Raw genomic sequence first — 19,769 nt, 5'->3', positions numbered from 1 at the left:
AATTTTTCACTGGTGAAATACATTGTATTTAAGGCAATGTGTTTGCCTAGATGATTTATGCATATTGCTCTCCCTTTGAAGGCATGAGATATAAGAATCTGGAAAACTTAGGAGTCTATCTTTTGGAGGAATAACACTCTGGGTCTAGAGCCCTATGTAGTCCTGTGTCTTCCACTTCTTGGAGTATTCCTGACTCACCTAAATGACTGGCTACTCCTCCCATTGGAATATAATTTGTTTTAGAGCTGATAATCAGTATACTTTACAGTATAGTCCTCCTGGCAGGGTATCTTCTGATTAGATCAGCATTCGTTCTTAGCAGTAGGTGCCCAGGCCATGCTGGCTGTTATATATTTAGAACTTCACTCTCACTCATGCCCAACTTGGAGCAAACATTTATCCACAGGGCTTGTAAAAGCGCCTAACAATATAGAGGGGGACTTCATTAAGCTTACAACAACACATTGCATGACTGCTTTTTTGCCTGTTTATTTGTTAAATTTTGTTTATTTTTTATTTGTTAGATTTTGGTTTAACAGCTTACATTTATCTCAATTTATGACATAGTAATATGGTTGTCTAAATTTCAGAATATTTGCACACGTGAGATAAAGATACACGTACAAAACTGCATCAGCTTTAACCACTTTTTAAACTCTGGAAACACAGCCTTCCAGCCAAGTAAGAGCCACTTCTCCTTTCACCACTTTTCTTGACTAAAACTCTGGTTAGTAAGTTGAAGAGGCGGGAAGAGGGGAAAGGGGATAGGAAACCAACCAAAGACAACACACCCTTCCCTGAAGGTGGGCAGCTGCCAAATACAGCCCTTTGCCTGGGTGAAGTGAAGCAAAAGAAAACTGAGTTAAGCTGGATATACTTTAACCCACTGAATCCGGATTGGATTTTAATGATTTAAAATAACTATAGGGAGGGAAGGAAAAATAAAATCAGATGAAAACAGAGTGGGAGACAAATCATAAGAGACAACTATAGTAGACAAACTGAGGGTTGCTGGAGGGGAGCTGGGTGGGGGAATGGGATAACTGGGTGATGGGCATTAAGAAGGCACGTGATGTTATGAGTACTGGTATGGATGCAACTGATGAATCACTAAATTCTACCCCTGAAACTAATACTATGCTATATGTTCATTAAATTGAATTTAAATTTTAAAAAGAAAAGAATTATAGGATTATTACTTAAGTGTGAACAGGAATGTCATGGGATCTGCCCAACTTTCCACTCAGAGCCACAGTAAATTTACCTGCATTTAATACTTTTTAAAGGGATAGAGGAAAACAAAAATTTTAATTTCTTCATAAATCCTTTTTATTTAATGTGCTTGATACAAAAAATTTCAATATTATATTAAATTTATATAAAAATATTAAGAATTATGTTTCTTCTTCTCATAACTGGTTTGCGGTGACTCAACTTTTGTGCATATAATCATAAAATGGTTTTAATTTTTTCATTAATTATCATCTGTATTCTTTTGAAACTCCCTTTCTCTCCACTATGTATAAGCACCTTTAATGTCTTTAATTTCTTTTTTTTCTTTAACGAATTTCATAACACTTTCAGTCATTTTCAGTTATTTTTTTAAATTAATTTATCTGAGAGAGACAGAGAGTGCACGAGTGGGGGGAGGGGCAGAGGGAGAGAGAAAGGGAGGAAGTAGACTTCCCGCTGAGTGCAGAGCCCAATATGGGGCTCCATCTCATGACCCCTGAAGTCATGACCTGAGCCAAAATCAAGAGTCAGATGCTTAACCGACTAAGCCACCCAGGCGCCCCTCATTTTCAGTTATTAGAACAGCTTCCCTCCCATCACAATAATGTTCTAGGACCTCCCTTATATGTCCTGATAGTAATGGCCACCAATACTTCTCAACCCCCCAAACCAGACCCTCTCTGACTGGGCCCTGGAAAATGTAGTAATTCTTGTACAGTCCAGTAAACTTGCTGATAACTAAATATCAGTCAGTACCTTATAGTATTGTCTTATAACTTAAAAATCAGAAACATTGAGCCTTTCATTTTTTTCTTTAAAAAACAATTTTCCCCCCAAACAGGACCCTCAATTGAACTCCCAGGTGCTTAAGAGCCATCAATGTATTTAAATAAAGTAAAATAAAAAATTAACCTCCTGATTTCTTCTTTTACTATCTGTCAGAGTCATAGAACTCAGAGAATGACCTGAAAGCCATCTGAAGGGACAGTGTCACTCTTGGGTAAGTGCCTGGCAGCCTTTGCCAGCACAGCCATAAGCAAGGCAGCCGCTGGGAGTCCCAGCTGTCCCCAGAATGGTACTGGGCTCTCTTGATAATCTAAAACATTTTTTTCTGGAGTGCCTGGGTGACTCAGCCGGTTAAGCATCTGCCTTCAGCTCGGATCATGATCCCAGGGTCCTGGGATAGAGCCCCGCGATGGGATCCCCGCTCAACAAGCAGGGAGCTTGCATTTCCCTCTCCTGCTCCCCATGCTTGTGGTCTCTCTCTCTCTCTCTCTCTGTCAAATAAATAATATCTTTAAAAAAAAATGAAAGACCTTTTTTAATCAAATGAGGGAATAGAACACCAGAGTTAAAGCAATGATCATGGTGTTTGTCAAAACCAAAACTGCCATCTTCACAAGCTTTAGCAGTTAAGGATTAGCATCATTAAGGATTTATCTACTAAGATTTCCAGGGAGACTTAAAAGATCTCAGGACAGATTGAAGGCTAGAAAACATTCATTATAACAAAACTGGATTTGATTCCATCTTATCTGAAAGACTGTAGACATGAGATAAAGAATTTCATGTCCTATATCTTCTCTCTAGAGCTGATAGCCACTGATTGATGCCTCATGAGGCAGAACCTTCACAGGAAAGATTCATAAAGGCGTCCCTGCCTTCCTACAAAAAAAAAACATTTCTGGTGGTCTCTGAAATCCCATTACTCATTATAAGAAAACAAACAAACAAACAAAAATCCAATCTATTGTCATTACTAAAGGTGTGTTTATGCATGTATGGTTGGAAAAATAATTTTGCACCCCATAGTCATGTTTAAGCCATAAAAGCTGAAGTTCTTTCCCTGTATGTGCAAATTATGACAAGTAATTTTACATCAGTAATTTATTTTACTGTGCATCTGAATCAGTATTACCTCTAAGCTTTGAAAAATTTAAGGATGGAGACTATTATTCAGTAGCACTCCACTCATAGATATATGTAATATTTGATTGATGTCACTAGATGGGAATGACTATATGGAAGATCTGCAGTTATAGATTGTGTGCTAGAAGTACAATCAAATGGATTTTTTTTTCTAAGTGAGGTAATTTTTTTCTTATTTGTAGTTTCTAAATTTCTACAGTGATCCTATAGCAACTGTTTTTATTTTTACAAAATAATTTTTATATCTTATGAAATGAACAGAGCAATTACCATGATCAATTTTCAAAAGAAGAAACCACAACCAGCTCAAAGAAAAAAGGCACTAGTAGAATGAGCAGGCCCTGATTTCTCTTATTCCCAGGTTAGTGTTTTTTGGTCTCTACCATACCTTCTAGAACAATTCCTGAGACAAATTGGTTATGCCTCCAAAGAACTTAATGAGGGCACTTAATGAAAGCAATAAAAATACAGAACTAATTACCTGATGTACCAGAGTAATTTTAAAGATCTACTTATTTTAGAGAGAGAGTAAGTGTGAGGGGGTGAGAAGCAGAGGGAGACGGAGAGAATCTCAAGCAGACTTCCTGCTGAGTGCAGAGCCCTGAGGCCAGGCTGGATCTTACAACCCTGAGATCTTGACTGGACCCAAAATCAAGAGTAGGATGCTTAACTGACTGAGCCACCCAGGGGCCCCTGATATACCAGAGTAATTTTAAATTTAGTTTTGGAGCTCAGATCTACCTTTAATTTACCTGTTACTTTTTTTCTGGTATTCCAGCCAAATAATTTATGCTCTCACAACTAAAAATAAGTTGTCTAAGAGATGGCTTTTCAGCCCACACATTTTCCTCTAGTAATTCACCTCCAGCCTCAACCTTTTTCCAGGATTTCTGTTGGGGGGACATGCCTCTTTCTGCTTGTGGTCTAGATAGACTATCAAGGAGAAACGAAATCACACATCCATGGAGCAAACTAAAGCTGTTGGTTTTTAAATGCTTTATTACATCGATGTTAGTATCCTTACATGAATATAATCAGATTAGCAATGTTTTGGTCACTGAGAAAATGAAACATTTCTGAAAACTCACAAGACAGTGTAGCATGCAGACTAGAACTAGTTATGCTTTCATCTCTTTATGGAACAGTCACTGCAAGCAGTACAGAACATCATAAGAGCCTTTACTGGCCCTCTACAGCTTCTAAACTGCAGAGGAGAGATGAGACAGACATCAGAGGAAATTTCAAGGCAATTGCAGGAAGCTGCAGGTAGGACAGCATTACATGAAAGCTCGAACTTGCTTCAAAACCTGGCCTATTGAAGTATACAATTAAATTCACATTTTTTTTGACTTACAAGGAAATTACACACATTTAAGAACCTGTTTTCTCTATGTTGATTCCCAATCCAGTTATTTGTAGTCTTACAGAAAACTTTGTATTAGGGTGGCTTTTTTGTTATTTTGTTACTTGAAATGTTATAACCTACTTTCATTAAAAAAATGAGCGTGACATCTGTATACAGAGTGACAGTTTAACAGAAAGGTAGTTAACTTGAAATTTTGAATTAGGAATGAAGAAAGGTGTTCAATGTCCCCTTTAAAAAAAAAGCACAATGGTATAGATCTAAACGATGGCTTAGTAACAACCATGAATATAATAATATAAAGATGCCAGTGTTTTAAGACCAAAGCCAGATAACACACTAACTCTAAGAAATCAACTGTTTTAGTTCATTAAAGTATCTTTCACAGCTGCTATGATGTGTCTGGCACTGATTCCAAATTTATCCAGCAACTCACTAGGTTTCCCACACTGAGGCACTTCTGACACTGCCAGCTGATGAACAAGGATGTCAGGCTCCCCAGAGACAGCCGCACATACAGCTTCTCCAATGCCACCTTCCCGGTAGTGATCCTCCACTGTGATAACCTGACCGCCTGTAGCTTTTGCATTGGAGATGATGTTGGCAGCATCCAGGGGTTTAATGGTAAATGGGTCAATGACACGGATAGAAATACCTTGTTGAGAAAGACTGTCAGCAGCTGCTAAGGCTTCGTGCAGAGTGACTCCAGCTCCAATAACTGTGACTTTGTCATTGACACTCTGGCGGATAACCTTGGCCTGTCCAATCTCAAAATTTTCTTGTGGCATATAAATAACTGCAGTTTCTGGTTGGCTGGTCCGAATGAAGCACATTCCTTTGGTATTGGCAGCCAGATAAACAGCATACTCTGTTGAGATAGCATCACTGGGATAGAAAACAGTACAATTGGGAATGCTTCGGAACATGGCTAGGTCCTCCAGGGCCATCAGGGAGGGTCCATCTTCACCATTGGATACCCCACAGTGGGAACCAATAAAATTGATATTGGTTTGAGATATGGCTCCCATCCGTATCTGATCAAATGCCCGGGTCAAGAAGGCAGCAAAGGTACTAACAAAAGCAATGGTTCGGCCACGTGTGGCACAGCCTAGTGCCACACTCACCATGTTTTGCTCAGCAATAAAACATTCAATAAAACGCTCAGGGTGTTCTTCGTTGAATATCTCGGAAAAGGTGGAGTTCTTTGTGTCACCGACCAAGACAATAACTCTTTCATTTGCGTGGCCCAGTTTAGCCAAAGCCAAACCAAATGCTTTCCTAGTAGCTATCCTGTCTCCAACTACATAATCAGGCAGACAGGTCATTTTCATATTCCTGATGCTGATCTGAGGTGAGTCTTCAGTGGGAGGTTTTGGTGTGAGATTCTTGTTGGTCTGTATCTGACTCTCAATTAATTTGATGATTGCATCTACTCTTTCTTTCGGGATCGGTTTTCCATGCCAATTTTCTGCATTCTCAATATTTGGAATACCTCGGCCCTTGAAGGTCTTCGCAACTATGGCAGTGGGCTTGTTCTTCACTTGAGCTGCATGCCAAAACGCTTGGCACAATGCCTCCACATCATGGCCATCCACTGAGTAAGTATTCCACCCAAAGGCTTCAAAGCGATTCTGATAGATGTCTGTGCAGTGCTCAAGAGGCGTGACTCCACTTTGTCCCAAGCGGTTCACGTCGAAGACTGCCACCAGATTGTCCAGACTGTAGTGAGAAGCAAAGGCCAGAGCCTCCCAGACAGAGCCTTCTGAGGACTCGCCATCCCCCATGAGGCAGAACACCCGGTAGCTGGCCTTGTCGAAGTACTTGCCGGTATATGCCATTCCACACGCGGCACCTAATCCTTGCCCAAGTGATCCTGTTGCCACATCAACAAACGACAGCCGTGGGGTGGGATGTCCCTCCAAGTCACAGTGAATTGTCCTCAAGCTCAGCAAGTCGGATGCGCCAATGTTGCCCACCTCTGCCCAAGTGGCATAGAGGATTGGAGCAGCATGGCCCTTGGAGAGGATGAATCGGTCGTTGTCGGGGTGTTGCGGGTCTGTCCGTTTATACCTCATGGTGTGGAAGAAGAGCACGGACATGATCTCAGCGGCGCTGCAGCACGAAGTGGGGTGGCCGGAGCTGGATGCGCACGTAGCCCTGATGGAATGGATTCGCAGGCGGTTGGCCACGTCCCGCAGCACCTGCACCGTGTTCCCATCGGGCTTGGAGTCGTCTGCCATGACTGCACTCTCGCTGGTTTCCTCAGAGCAAAAGCGGCCGCTGAACCGCCTCACAGTTCTGTCGTGTGACCACCACGCCCTGGTCTGGCCTCCTCCAGGAAACGAGCTCTGCCAACTGTCAGTGTGCCTCGAGAGGCTTCGTTGCGACTCTTCGGCCTCGGGAGTCGCTGTGTGTCTCTGCTCCTTCCGCGCACTGCCGTGTCCTTCCGCACCCAAGAGAATTGATTATTTTATATTAATTTTGTTGCTTGCATGTTCAACATTATTAAAAATAATTAAATTTCTTTACACTTTTCCTCATGTTATAAATTCAAAAGCAGTCATTCTTATTTTCATGTACTATAGGAAGCTATTTATGAGGTTGTGCTTTTCTTTTAATGCATTCAGCATATATCCAAGAGTACAAAGAAAGCCTTAATAGAAATGAGCATTAACAGAAATGAGCCAAAGTCGCTTTCAGTCTAATCGATATGGCAACACTATGCCAACAAAGACTTTCTCAGAGCAACTGAGAATTCTGGCTCTGGATCACAGATAGAAGTACAATGCTTTATTTGACCAAAACTTGCCGGAAGAACAAATCTAAAACCACTCAATTTTCCCAGTAGACCCTAAAATTCTGTAACTGTTACTATGAGTATTTTTTAATACAAAGCTAGTTTACCTACATTAGTTATAGAACTAAATTTGTGACATTGAGCTCTTCTAGCAGGTAAGGGTCATTGCGTGTCATCAGAAAAACAAAAAATCGACAGTACATTCTTTTTCACGTTGCGATGGTAAGCATCTCGATTCTTGAGCAATAGTACTTAACATTGACTTGACATCAAAAACATGACATAGGGAACCACAACGACAACAAAATAATGCTTGGGTTCTACCCTAAAATAAGTAATTTGAATTTATGGGAGTTGAGTCTGAGAAGCTATGTATTTTTCAATGCACCTGTTGATTCTAATACTTAGTCGAAGTTAAGAACAGATAAATGGCAGCTAGACTTAATACTGGTGGTTCTTAATATTGGCTGTAGTTTAGAATCATCTGGGGATTTTTTTTTTTTAATTTTCATGTCCAGTCTGCATTTCAAACAAATTAAATCAGAATTTCTGGGTGATGGGTATAGGTATCACTAATTTTAAAAGCCCCCTAAATCATTTCAGTATTCAATCAGGCTGTAAACAACTAAGTCAGTGTGGTCTTGTTACTTTTCATATTCTCTTACATTCTATCTCAGAAAAAATATGTTAAATATTATTTGTCACTTTAATTCTACCATTTTATTTTTTAAGGATACATATGAGAGTAAACCATCATGGTATGACATTAACTAGATCTTAAGATTTGCTGAAGGAATGTTGGAGTTGGAAAAGTCCTTAGGGTCATCTTGGATTCATTGCTCCCCATGCTCTTTGCAAATTAATGTTTGTTTATCTTTTTTAGACAAATAAAGGAAGAGAAAATAAAAACATTTGATTGGGGCTGAGAGTAAATATGGGAATTAGAGAAGAAAGTATCAGCATAATGATAGCATGCTGCTAGGGGCTGACAGGAAAGCAGTTAATATAAACAAAGGTAGCTCACCATTATTTTGGCTGAGGAGAGCTCTAATAAATCCAAATAATTGGTAAACAACATAGCAAAAAATGATTTATGAGGCAGTGTTCACAGGAAAAAAAGCATGGGAGATTTAGGAACTACTTAACATTTCAAGTTCCCCAATTTTTCCATTTATGTAAAGTATTGCACAACTATTTCCTAAAGTATTAAATAGAAAGTTATTAACATTAGTATAGGTCAATTTTGTTAAGAAAAGAATGTTATCTTGGAGATTTAATACCCTAAATAGTGAATTTCCCCTTGTCACTCAATGAGACTGTGTGGACTTTTTATACCCATATAGAAAATAATATTTTATAAATCATCTATAAAACATTTTAAAATGTCCTGTGATTTTTTTAAAGGGAAGTTTGGAAAGTTATACATAAATTATTAATATTTTCTTTAAGCATGTAATCCTTTAAAATATATTTTAAAATATACAATTGAAAATAATGATGTAAATATAAAGTATACATAATTTGATTATGCAAAATCACCCTATGTGGTTGTGAACACAATTTAGTCAAATAAATCAAAGAAATGATACCGCGTTCTATTTTCTCCATTCTGAAGAGGCTATTACTGACAAAAGACCTGCCAAAAAATTTTAAGCCAAAATGTTAAAAATTTAGTTGTCTTAGAAAAAGTCCATCATTTATTTTAGAGGTCATTTTAGAAGTTTTCTGCAAAATAGGAAGAAATTATGTATTAATTTTGGCTTATTCACACGAAGTAGGGATTGGCAAACTCAAATGCCTAATGGGCTAGGAGGTACCATAAATAGTACATGAATGTCAGATATAAAATAAGAGGATTGGAGTGGTTTATGACAAACTGGAGAATACAAGCCCACCTAAAGACATTAAAAATTGAAATAATTGTGAACATTTTGTTGGACAAAAAAATCCACAGAAACCAAAAAACCTATCTTCAGGCTGCTGGTTTTGACCTCTGATTTAAAGTCTGTTAAAAATAAATTAAATGCATTGTTTTGTCTTTGTTTAAATTTTCCACTACAACTTTTTTCTCATGGTATGGAAAAGTATTTGTGGTAGAGTGTACTTCAAATGAAAATAAAACCTAGCTGGATCACTCATACAAATAGCTGTGGAGGGAAAATGTAAAGAACAGGAACTGGTAAGTACAATTTCTACTGGACTGCAGTAAAGAAAATAAAACATACATACAGATTACTTAGGAGGTCTACACTGATTTGTGAAAATATACATTTTGCTACATAAGAGTGAGTTATTATTTAGAGGTTAGAAGCATTGAAGTTTCACTTACATCTTAGGATATTTATTTAGGAAATTTACTTAGGAAAGTAAATATGAAGTGCTTCTTAGATGAATAAATTCTGGGACTATATCATAGGGCATAGTGACTATAGTTAACAACACTGGTTTTGGGACACCTGGGTGGCTCAGTCAGTTAAGCATCTGCCTTTGGCTCAGGTCATGATCCCTGGGTCCTGGGATAGAGTCCTGCACTGGGCTCCTTGCTCAGCTGGGAGTCTGCTTCTTCCTCTGCCTGCAGCTCCCCCTGCTTGTACTCTCACTCTCTTTCAGGCAAATAAATAAATAAAATCTTAAAAAAAAAAAAAAACCACTCTATTTTATATGGAAAGTTGCTAAGAGAGTGGATTTTAAAAGTTTTCACCACACAGAAAAATATAACTAGGTGCAGTGAAAGATATATTAACTAATCTTACCGTGCTAATCATTTCACATTATATACCGTGTATTAAATTATTACATTGTATACCTTAAACTTACACAATTTTGTCAATTATAGCTCAATAAAGCTGGGGGGAAAATAAAGTGCTTCTCTGCTAAGCCTATTATCTCTGTCTCTTAATCTGGTTTCACTGATTTTTTTTTTTCTGTTCTGCTTTTTGAAATAGCTAGTAATTTAGTAGTAGTAGTAGTAGTAGTAGTAGTAGTAGTGGTAGTAGTAGTAGTAGTGGTGGTAGTAGTAGTAGTGGTAGTAGTAGTAGTAGTAGTGGTAGTAGTAGTAGTAGTGGTAGTAGTAAATGGTGGATATTATTTTGCAGTGCTAGATTTTGCTTTGTTAAAGTCTTTTAAAGAGTGCTGGATTTTGTTTTATCGGGCAGCTTGGTGATCTTAAGAATTTTAAGTTCATTAAGGCAGATAGATAGAAAGTATACTTCACTCTGGTATTAGTTTAGCTCACACAAAAGCAAGCCTGTCTGAGGTTTCTCCCCTGAAGTCCCTGAGTGTCAACATGGATTCTCCTCTCTGGCTGGTCAAGACTCAGATGTGTCTCAGCCCTATGTGAGCTCCAGGGATTGTTTGATTTATTTATTTTTTTTTTATTTATTTTTATTTTTTTTTTAAAGATTTTATTTATTTATTTCAGAGAGAGAGAGAATGAGAGATAGAAAGCACGAGAGGGAAGAGGGTCAGAGGGAGAAGCAGACTCCCTGCTGAGCAGAGAGCCCGATGTGGGACTCGATCCCGGGACTCCAGGATCATGACCTGAGCCGAAGGCAGTCGCTTAACCAACTGAGCCACCCAGGCGCCCGGATTGTTTGATTTATTATTCCCAAGTTGTCACTTGCCTGGCCTTGTAGAAGTCCACCTTATGCAAGGACACACCTTTTAAGATGTCTGGAGGATGCTCGCTTCGGCAGCACATACACTGAAATTGAAGATTTCTGGAGGTCTTTCTCCAGGCAGTTTCCTTCTTGTAAGCATTCTTCCTCCAAAATTCTAGCCAATTCAGCCCTCTGGAGCTCCAGCCTCTCTTCCCTTACCTCACAAGACTGCCTTGCTCTGTCTAAGATACCCTTCCCGGTAACACTGTCTGGAAAGTGCCTCCAGGAGGACAGTATGGCTCACCTTGTTTGTGTCTCTTCTTCAGGGATAATAGTCCTGTGCTGTCTGTTTTCCAATCTATGAAAACTTGTATAGTTTGTCTAGTTTCCTAGTTGTTTACAGCTAGAGGGTCTCATTCTAGTTACTCTGTCATAGCCTCGACAGGTATTTGAAAGTGTTTTGAATGTTAATGTCTTATATGGGGCAGATACTCTCCAGATAACTACAACCCAAACTACACCATTCTCTGTTGTCTTTCACATAGTGATATTACCACTCTGACCCCAAAGACCTTGGAGTATGGGATTCTTATCTATACCAATTATTGCTAACCATTCTGGTGTCATTTAAAAAATATGTCCCCCAAAGCTGAGTCTAATAAAATCTTCATTGTTAGGAACTGTTCAAAAAAAAAAAAAAATCCCTTTGTTACAGTCAGTTGAATTTTCCAGAGACTTGGAACTACTCTGTTAAACACACAAAAAGTTTGCATTTGAATGGTTTTAAATTAAACTCTCTAAAACACATCAAATATATCTACCTTTCTTCTTATAAAGGGTACATGAAGCATTAACCTTTTCTTTGGTGACTAATGGTCATCATTATAAACACTGGCTATTATATTTTATTGAAATTCAATCAAATAAATCAAAATAAGTATTGAGAATGATGTCTGAGGAAGGTTATTTCAGTATCTTTGTTTAGAATAAATGTTCAATTTTTATTACTGTACTGTAGCATATTTTTCAAGTTATATGGCTGAGGCAACAAAATAACTATACAAAAAAAGGTAGTAGCTCAAGCAAGGTTTAAGTTCATTTCTCCTACATATAAATGTTCAGAAGATGGTGGAAGGTCCAGCCTTGTCAGGCAGCTCTGCTCAATGAGTCTTACAGAGTCCCACGTCTTTCTTTCCGTCTAACTAGTCATTCCTTCAGGTATTTCCTCATCTGCAAAGTTGAAGATGGACATTGTCCTGTCCACTTCCTCTCCCCATAGGAAAGAACAAACAAACAAACAAACAAAAAGAGAGAAGAAAGGTAACTTTGGTTGTGCTGTGTACACAATCTTATAATAGTGTTTATTTACAATGTTTTCAAGTTCAAAACATTTCATCTTCAAAACCGTATTTTTTTATGCGTAAGAACCAAAACAGATTTTGTTCACTAAATAGTAACAATTTATTCATTTCTTTATCGCATACCTGATAGATAACAGGCTTATGTAATGCTCTATAAGCAAATCAAAGATGGTTCTTGTCCTCCAGATACTGGACTTAAATCTAATAGAGAAGACAGGTAGGCACACACATACTTATAGTAGATGCTTATGGTTGCAAAGTGTAAAACCAGGGCAAAGGAATACTCTCAGCTAGTGCCTAGGGAAAGTGTCACTGAAGAGGTAATCTTCGACCCATACTCTGTAGAATGGGTAGAATTTTGGTTAGTATAAAGAAGAGAGGAAGTGAACAAAGTTATGGAAGCAGAAAAGAGAATTTCTAATCTGACAGGAAGAAAAGATTCATGCTGAGAAACAATGAGGGGGAAAGCAAGAAGCCTGCTCTTGAAAAGACCTTGAAACAGAGCCAAGTGGATTGTTTCTTAGTCTTCCTTTGTTCTCTTTCTTTGGGGTCAAGCCTGGTACAAGAGAAAGATTTTCATCATCTGAATGTCTTGATCATTGTAGTGCTTTAGAAAATCGCTTTGATAGTGTTAGGAAAGATAGACTTGGAGAAAAAATAAATGTAGGGAAGGTGCAACTATCACAACAGTGCACAAGTCAGTTGATAAAGGACTTAAGTAGGGAGTTCTTTGTATTGTTAGCTCCATTTTATATATATATATATATATATATATATACACATATATATATAACTGAACATTAAATTTAATGCAAACAAGTGGAATTATTTCACAAGACTGAGAAGGAGAAGTGGAGAAAGCCATGGATCTACTTTGGTAAGTGTTTGATGGGTCTACTGTAGCAGAATGGCTTAAAAAAAATTTACAGTCTTACAGTTCTGGAGGCTAGAAGTCCAAAATCAATGTGTGAGTAGGGTTGGTTCCCCTGAGGGCAGTGAGGGAAGGATCTACTCCAGGCTTCTCTCCTTGGCTTGTAGATAGACGGCTGTCTCTGCCCTGTGGCTCTTCACATCTTGTTCCTTCTATATATATCTGTGTCCAAATTTCTCCCTTTTATAAAGACACTTGTATTGGACTAGAGCCCACCTTAATGATCTTATTTTAACTTGATTACTTCTGGAAAGACTATCTCCAAATAAGATCACACTCTGAGGTAAGAGTTAGCACTCCAACATATCTTTTTCTTTTTTTGGGGGGGGGAGTGGAGACACAATTCAATCCATATTGCATTGTAGCAGCAGCATAATTCCCATATTCTCACGTCATCCTCTGTGTGCACATCATGTGCAAATTAATGTTTTTGTCAGGGATGAGTCATATTGAATTAGGGGCCCACCCTTCTCCAGTAGTGAACTTATCTTACCTAATTACATCTGCAATAGTTCTATTTCCTAATAAGGTCACATTCTGAGGTCCTAGGGGTTAGGACTCTCACACTTACAGCCTAAACTTGATGACTAGCTCTTTTATTTTGTTTGCATTAACCCATCTCTAATGACACCAAAATCTTTGATCACTTTAATCATCAAATTCAGCTTTTCTCGATCTTCTTTTTTTAATTGGAAAAAAGTTATAAAGTACACAGTTTTCAAAATTCAAACATTGTAGAATAGAGTAAAAGTTTATGTTCTGAGCAACCCCAGCCTCAACCTCAATCTCATTAACTACTAACAATTTATTGTATATCCTTCCAGATATTTTCTATGCATGGATAACAATATACACAACATTTTTCCACATAGGTATCTATAGATTTAAATCATTTTTTAAAACAGCAGCGAATAATTGTTTGTTACCTATTTAACTACTGTAGCAAGTTCATGGATATGACCAGGAGGTGACAGTAGCACACAAAGAGCTTTATTTGGTAGAAGCTTTGATTTTGGTAGAAGCTTTGACAGATTTGCATTGGGAGGGGAGTCCTTCAGCTCATGACACCTTCTAAAGGCAATGGTGAAGGCCACTACCCAGAATGGGAAGAGGGGGATTAGAGAGAGGTTTTGGCGAAGGGGCTGTGTGTCTAGGTGATATTAATCACCAGTTTGTGGGGAGACTCTAAGCCCAAGAACTCTGAAAGGCACAAATAGCTTGGGGTCTTTATAGTCCCAGGCTTTATCTTACGTATGGCTAACAGATTTTGGGTGATGGTTGGGTACGCCAAGCAAGAAGGCTCTAAAGGGTTAAAAAAAAATCTCCTTTTTTGAACTGTATTTCAAACAATTGGCTGCATAAAAATTTCAGTTTGGCACCTTTTGACTTATGAGATCCCAGCCTGCTGTGAAGGTGAAAACAAAAAAGGCCCATATACAGGGGCCATCTTTAAACCATTTACATAACAATTCCCTATTGAAAGACATTTTATAATCTCTCCCCAGCAAACATTGTCATAAACAGGTCAAGAGAAAAATTATATCATGTATAACAAAAGGCTAATTTTACTAATATAATCAGTATTTCTAAAAATAAGTAGGATAAAATGATAAAGTAGCACAGGCTACTCCAAAATCAACCCTGAAAAATGATAGAAACAAGAGGGGACTGGCAGTTGGCAGTAAAATCATAACTGTGAGAATCCCTAGGAGGATGGGAACTAGTGAATGATGGGGTGGGAAGTAGGCGGAGAACACAGCAGTCGCTTGGGAGGAGGACATCTGTGGCAGCTGGGGGAGGATGTGGAGAGGGTGTAATTTTAGCTCCTGTCTCTCTTACTTCACCTTAGTAATGTGGAACATCACTGGCCTCCCAGTATTGAGAGGCACTAGCAGAGAAGACAGAACCTAGCTAAAGTGAAGAGCTGATGAAAACAGGTGCAGGTAAAGTAAGGAGCTGATGAAAACAGGTGCAACGATGCCCTTGGACCTTTGTACCTCCTGCGCTTCTTGGCAGCAAAGGTTCTGCTGTCCCTGGAGCTCTCTCCTTTGAGACTTGATCCTCCTTGTTTTCACATTTTCCAAGGAGGACACAGGTGAGAGTATGACTTTCAGCACTTCCCCAATACACATTATAGTAGGACAAGAGAACTGATTCCATCAGGGAAATGTGATGTCACAGGTTCAAGAAAAAGACATACTTGAGGAGTACAACTGTTTGAAAAGAATGTTAAAAAAATAATTAAATTGAACAACACATGCCACATAAAGTGCACTTATTGGAACGGATGAACCAATAATTTTTTAAAAAGATTTTATTTATTTATTTGACAGAGAGAGAGAAAAAGAGAGCACAAGCAGTGGGAGCGGCAGGCAGAGGGAGAGGGAGAAGCAGGCTCCCCGCTGAGCAGGGAGCCCGATGTGGGGCTCGATCCCAGGACCCTGGGATCATGACCTGAGCCGAAGGCAGACGCTTAACTGATTGAGCCACCCAGGTGTCCTGAACCAATAATTTTACATGAGCACAATATATATTGAAAAGAGTTGAAGAAGAATATGATAACAAAGCAAAAGGTTAAGAAATTACTTTAAAGACAAATGATTATATATATATGATAAATATATGTGATATATGTTAAAAATAAGAGTTGAAATGAAGAAAACAATAGATGGAATATATAGCAGGATGATTAAATCAAAGGACAAAGTAGTAAGCTGGAAGATCAAATTAGGAACTCACCCGGGGCAGGATTCTCCAGGATCTGGAGAATAGAATTATCAATCCAATAATACAAATCCCAAAAGGAAATTGAAAGATACGTAGAATACCAATGTATGTAAGGAAATACCAATACCTTGACACATCATAGTGAAATTGAAGAACAAAGTCAATAGAAATTATTAGATGATTCCATACAGAAAAGTAAGCCACTCACAAAGCAACAAAAATTAGACCAACATGAGACTTCTTATCAGTAATACTGGATTCAAGAGACAATGGAATAATATATTTGCACTTAAAAAAATTTTAACACCTCTTACAGTGACAGCATAGCTTACAAACATAAATGTGCATAAAACATATATGTAGCACATAAAGAAAAATTATAAAGCAAACACCAAGATAACTGCCACTGAGGTTATGAAACATGCCTGGCCACTTACGAAAATATCTGTGAAAAATGTAATGTAGCTCATTTTGCCTGTTTTTGAACTTTTTATAAATGGAATTTTACTGTATGCATCATTTTGTCCATATTTTTTACACTATGATTAGAAATTTATCCATGTTTGCCCATAGCTATAGTTTGCTCATTTCACTGCTTTATGGAATTTTTTTTTTTAAGATTTTATTTACTTGACAGAGAGAAACACAGCGAGAGAGGGAACACAAGCAGGGGGAGTGGGAGAAGGAGAAGCAGGCTTCCCGCTGAGAAGGGAGCCCGATGCGGGGCTCGATCCCAGGACCCTGGGATTATGAACTGAGCCGCAGGCAGATGCCTAACGACTGAGCCACCCAGCCGCGCCTCACTGCTTTATGGAATTTACCACAGATTATTTTTCTATCCTTTTGTTAAGGAACAATTAGTTTTTTTCTAGTTTGGGCTATTATGAGCAATACCGTTATAAATACCTTGTTTTTATATCCTGAGATACTTGTCCAGAGTTCTTAAGGTATACGTTTGGGAATGACAATGTTGGGTTAGAGGATGTACACATTTCAACTTTTTAAAGATTGCCAGAGTGGTGTTCCAAAATCCAAAAAAAAAAGCTTTCTCTTGAGGTCAGAAATAAGACAACGATGCCCACTATCACCACTACTCATGCACATTTTTATCATATTAAGGAAGTGCTGTTCTATCTCTATTTGTATGTATTTATAAAATCTAAAAAATTTGAGCCTGTAATTTTAATGTGGGAAGATATTTGAGTAACCTTTTTTAAAAATGATAATGGTACTATTCAAATTTTCTATTCTTCTGCATCCATTTTGATAGGTTATATTTTTTCCTAAGAATTTGTCCATTTTATTTAAGTTTATTTGGTCATAATTCCCTTTATGCTTGCATAATTTGAAGTAATGTCACCTTGCTTTAATTCTGATATTGGTTAATTGTATCTTTTCTAATTTTTTTTAGGTGATCCTGCAGGAATGTATCAACTTTATTGTTCTTTAAAAGGAAACACATTTTGATCTTCTTGATCTCAATTATATATATATTTTTTCTATTTCAATAATTTCTGCTCATTATTTTATTTTAACTTCTGCTTTGAATCTCTTTTGTTGTTTCTTTTCTGGACTCTTGATATGGATTAGTTCATTAATTTTCAGCCTTTCTTTTCTCTAGTATTTATACTAAGACTCTAGTACTTATACTAAAAGAGCTAATTACTGCTTCAGATGTATCTCACAAACTCGGATATGCAGTATTTTGTTATTTTTTCAGCCCCAAGTATTTTCTAATATCCATTATGATTTCCTCTTTAACATATGACTTATTTGGAAGTATAATTCTTGATTTCTAAATATATGGGAATTGTCTAGCTATCTTCTTGTTGATTTCTAGTTTAATTGCATAGTGGTTAGAGAGAACATTCTGTAGGATTTCAATCCTTTCGAATTTGTCTAGACCTGCTTTCTGGCCCAATATATGATCATTTTGGTAACTGTTTAATATATGTTCGAAAACATATGTGTTCTTACAAGTACTGGAAGCAGTATTCTGAACAGATCCATTAGTTCAAATTATGTTGTGATCAAGTCTTTCAAATCATTGTTAGTATTTTATCAGCTTGTTCAATTAATTATTGAAGAGAGGTAATTTCCTAACAGGGCAATTTGTTTTTCTACTACTCCTTGAAATTTTATCAGGTTTTCCATTATATATTTGGGGCTATGGTACTAGGTAAATATAAATTTAAAATGGAAACTTTTTATCATTGAGAAGTAACCTCTAACTACTTTTTTTCTATTTTGTATAACATTCATATATTTATACTAGCATTCTTTCAGTTAGTATTTGCTTAGCGTATATCTTTCCATTTTTTATTTTTAATTGTTCTGTTTCCTTATATTTTAGATGTATCTCTCAAAAACAGGGCACAGTTGTATGTTTTAAATCCAACACGAAATATTTATTTTTTTAATTGGGAGCAATTAGTACATTATTGTTATATGGATTTAAATCTACCACCATATTTTTGTTTTCTACTTTTCCTATTGTCTTGTTTCTTTTTTCCCTTATTTCCTTGCTTTGAGTTGTTAGAGTATTTTTTTAATCATTCCATTTATTTTCTCTACTTGTTTCTATCCTATTCAAAGTTACATATCCTGTTTCTATTCTTTTAGTGGTTGCCCTAGAAATTGTACAAGTGTTCTCATTGTATCAATATCTAGTACTAATCATTACTTAACCCCTACATACATACACACACACACACACACACTCACACAGATCTCTCCGTGTATTTGTTAAAGCACAGGAAATTTTCTCTAAAGATGTCTCTGAACTATCCACAGGGATTATTGGGTTATGGGGGCATTGTATTGGAAGGAAAGGGGGGAGATTCATTCTTCTTATCAGAGTGGTGTGTATATCACATTAAATCATGACCAAATGTTAGTCATCATTGTTACTTGTAGGCTTTCTTTGTATAACTCACTTTTGCATTTGCTACAGAATATTTTGAGCATGATGTCTTGCTCATAGTCAATATTATTTAGGGATTGAGTCTGAATGGGGAAAAATTAAGTCTTTTATTTTCAAAACCCAAATTAAATGAAATTAATTATTAAAATGAAAAAAATAATCTCAGGATATATGAGTGCTCACTGGGTTGGCAGTAACATAGCCCTCAGGAAGCTGACTGGTACTGGGCTGGACTTGGGGAACGCGGTAGGGAGGGTACAAGTTGTATCATAGGAAATGGTGAGAGCATAGAAGTAAAGTGAAATGTTTTGGATTAATTGAAGTCCTCAGTAGATTAATGTTTCCATAGCATATATTGTAAGGGTGACCTTCATAGTGTAGATTCACATAGAATGCACTTTCACACACTTAAAAACCGTATGAAAATGCCTTGCCCCTAGATTCATGGATCTTCTGGTCACAAATTCTTGGTTATAATTTCATCTATTTTTTTGAATGGATATATTTGATTAAATACATGTACCTGCACATGCTTATCCAGGCACACCCAACTTCACCCTGCTTGTGGCTTCTTCCCATACCTACTTTTCTCTTTTCATTCAAGTGACAAAATTCTCTCCTTGACCACACTCTACTCAGGCTCCCCAAACTCTTTTTCATCTAGGCCTAGAATTTTGGATTTCCCGTTCTTCTCTGCAGTGTTCAATTTTAGCAAGAAAGTCAGTCTAGCTAGAGTCCCCCATCCTCTACATCTGGTCAAGCTTGATATCTTTATCTAATCAATTTCCTGATCCTCCACCATCTTCCTGTTGATGTCTGATCACAGTGGACTGACTATTCCAAGAATCTTGTTAGGTTGGTTTAGCCCCCTTACTCCTGACATTTCCTCTTGGTACTTTTCCATCC

The 19,769-nt window shown here is 37.5% G+C and overlaps 1 protein-coding gene across 2 annotated transcripts; it reads right to left on the bottom strand.

Annotated features, from left to right (window-relative positions):
* Positions 1 to 4,887: 4,887 nt before the first annotated feature.
* Positions 4,888 to 6,768, bottom strand: TKTL2 (transketolase like 2). Of its 2 annotated transcripts, XM_028104438.2 has the most exons (2): positions 6,542 to 6,768; positions 4,888 to 6,427 (listed from the first exon to the last, which is right to left on the bottom strand). In XM_028104438.2, the coding sequence occupies exons 1-2, from the start codon at positions 6,763 to 6,765 to the stop codon at positions 4,888 to 4,890; spliced, it is 1,764 nt and encodes a 587-aa protein (XP_027960239.2). In that variant the 5' UTR covers positions 6,766 to 6,768. The 2 variants fall into 2 exon arrangements, with proteins under 2 accessions (XP_027960239.2, XP_027960238.1); XM_028104437.1 differs by having other exon boundaries at positions 4,888 to 6,765.
* Between the last annotated feature and the right edge of the window lie 13,001 nt (positions 6,769 to 19,769).

The sequence above is a fragment of the Eumetopias jubatus genome, unplaced genomic scaffold (assembly GCF_037043125.1).
Source record: "Eumetopias jubatus isolate StellerSeaLion01/CBP00866 unplaced genomic scaffold, mEumJub1_p1.0 scaffold_2, whole genome shotgun sequence".
In the NCBI taxonomy this organism is placed as follows: Eukaryota; Metazoa; Chordata; class Mammalia; order Carnivora; family Otariidae; genus Eumetopias; species Eumetopias jubatus.
The sequence above is the reverse complement of the archived record's forward strand: the minus strand, read 5'-3'. Positions and strand labels throughout refer to the sequence as shown.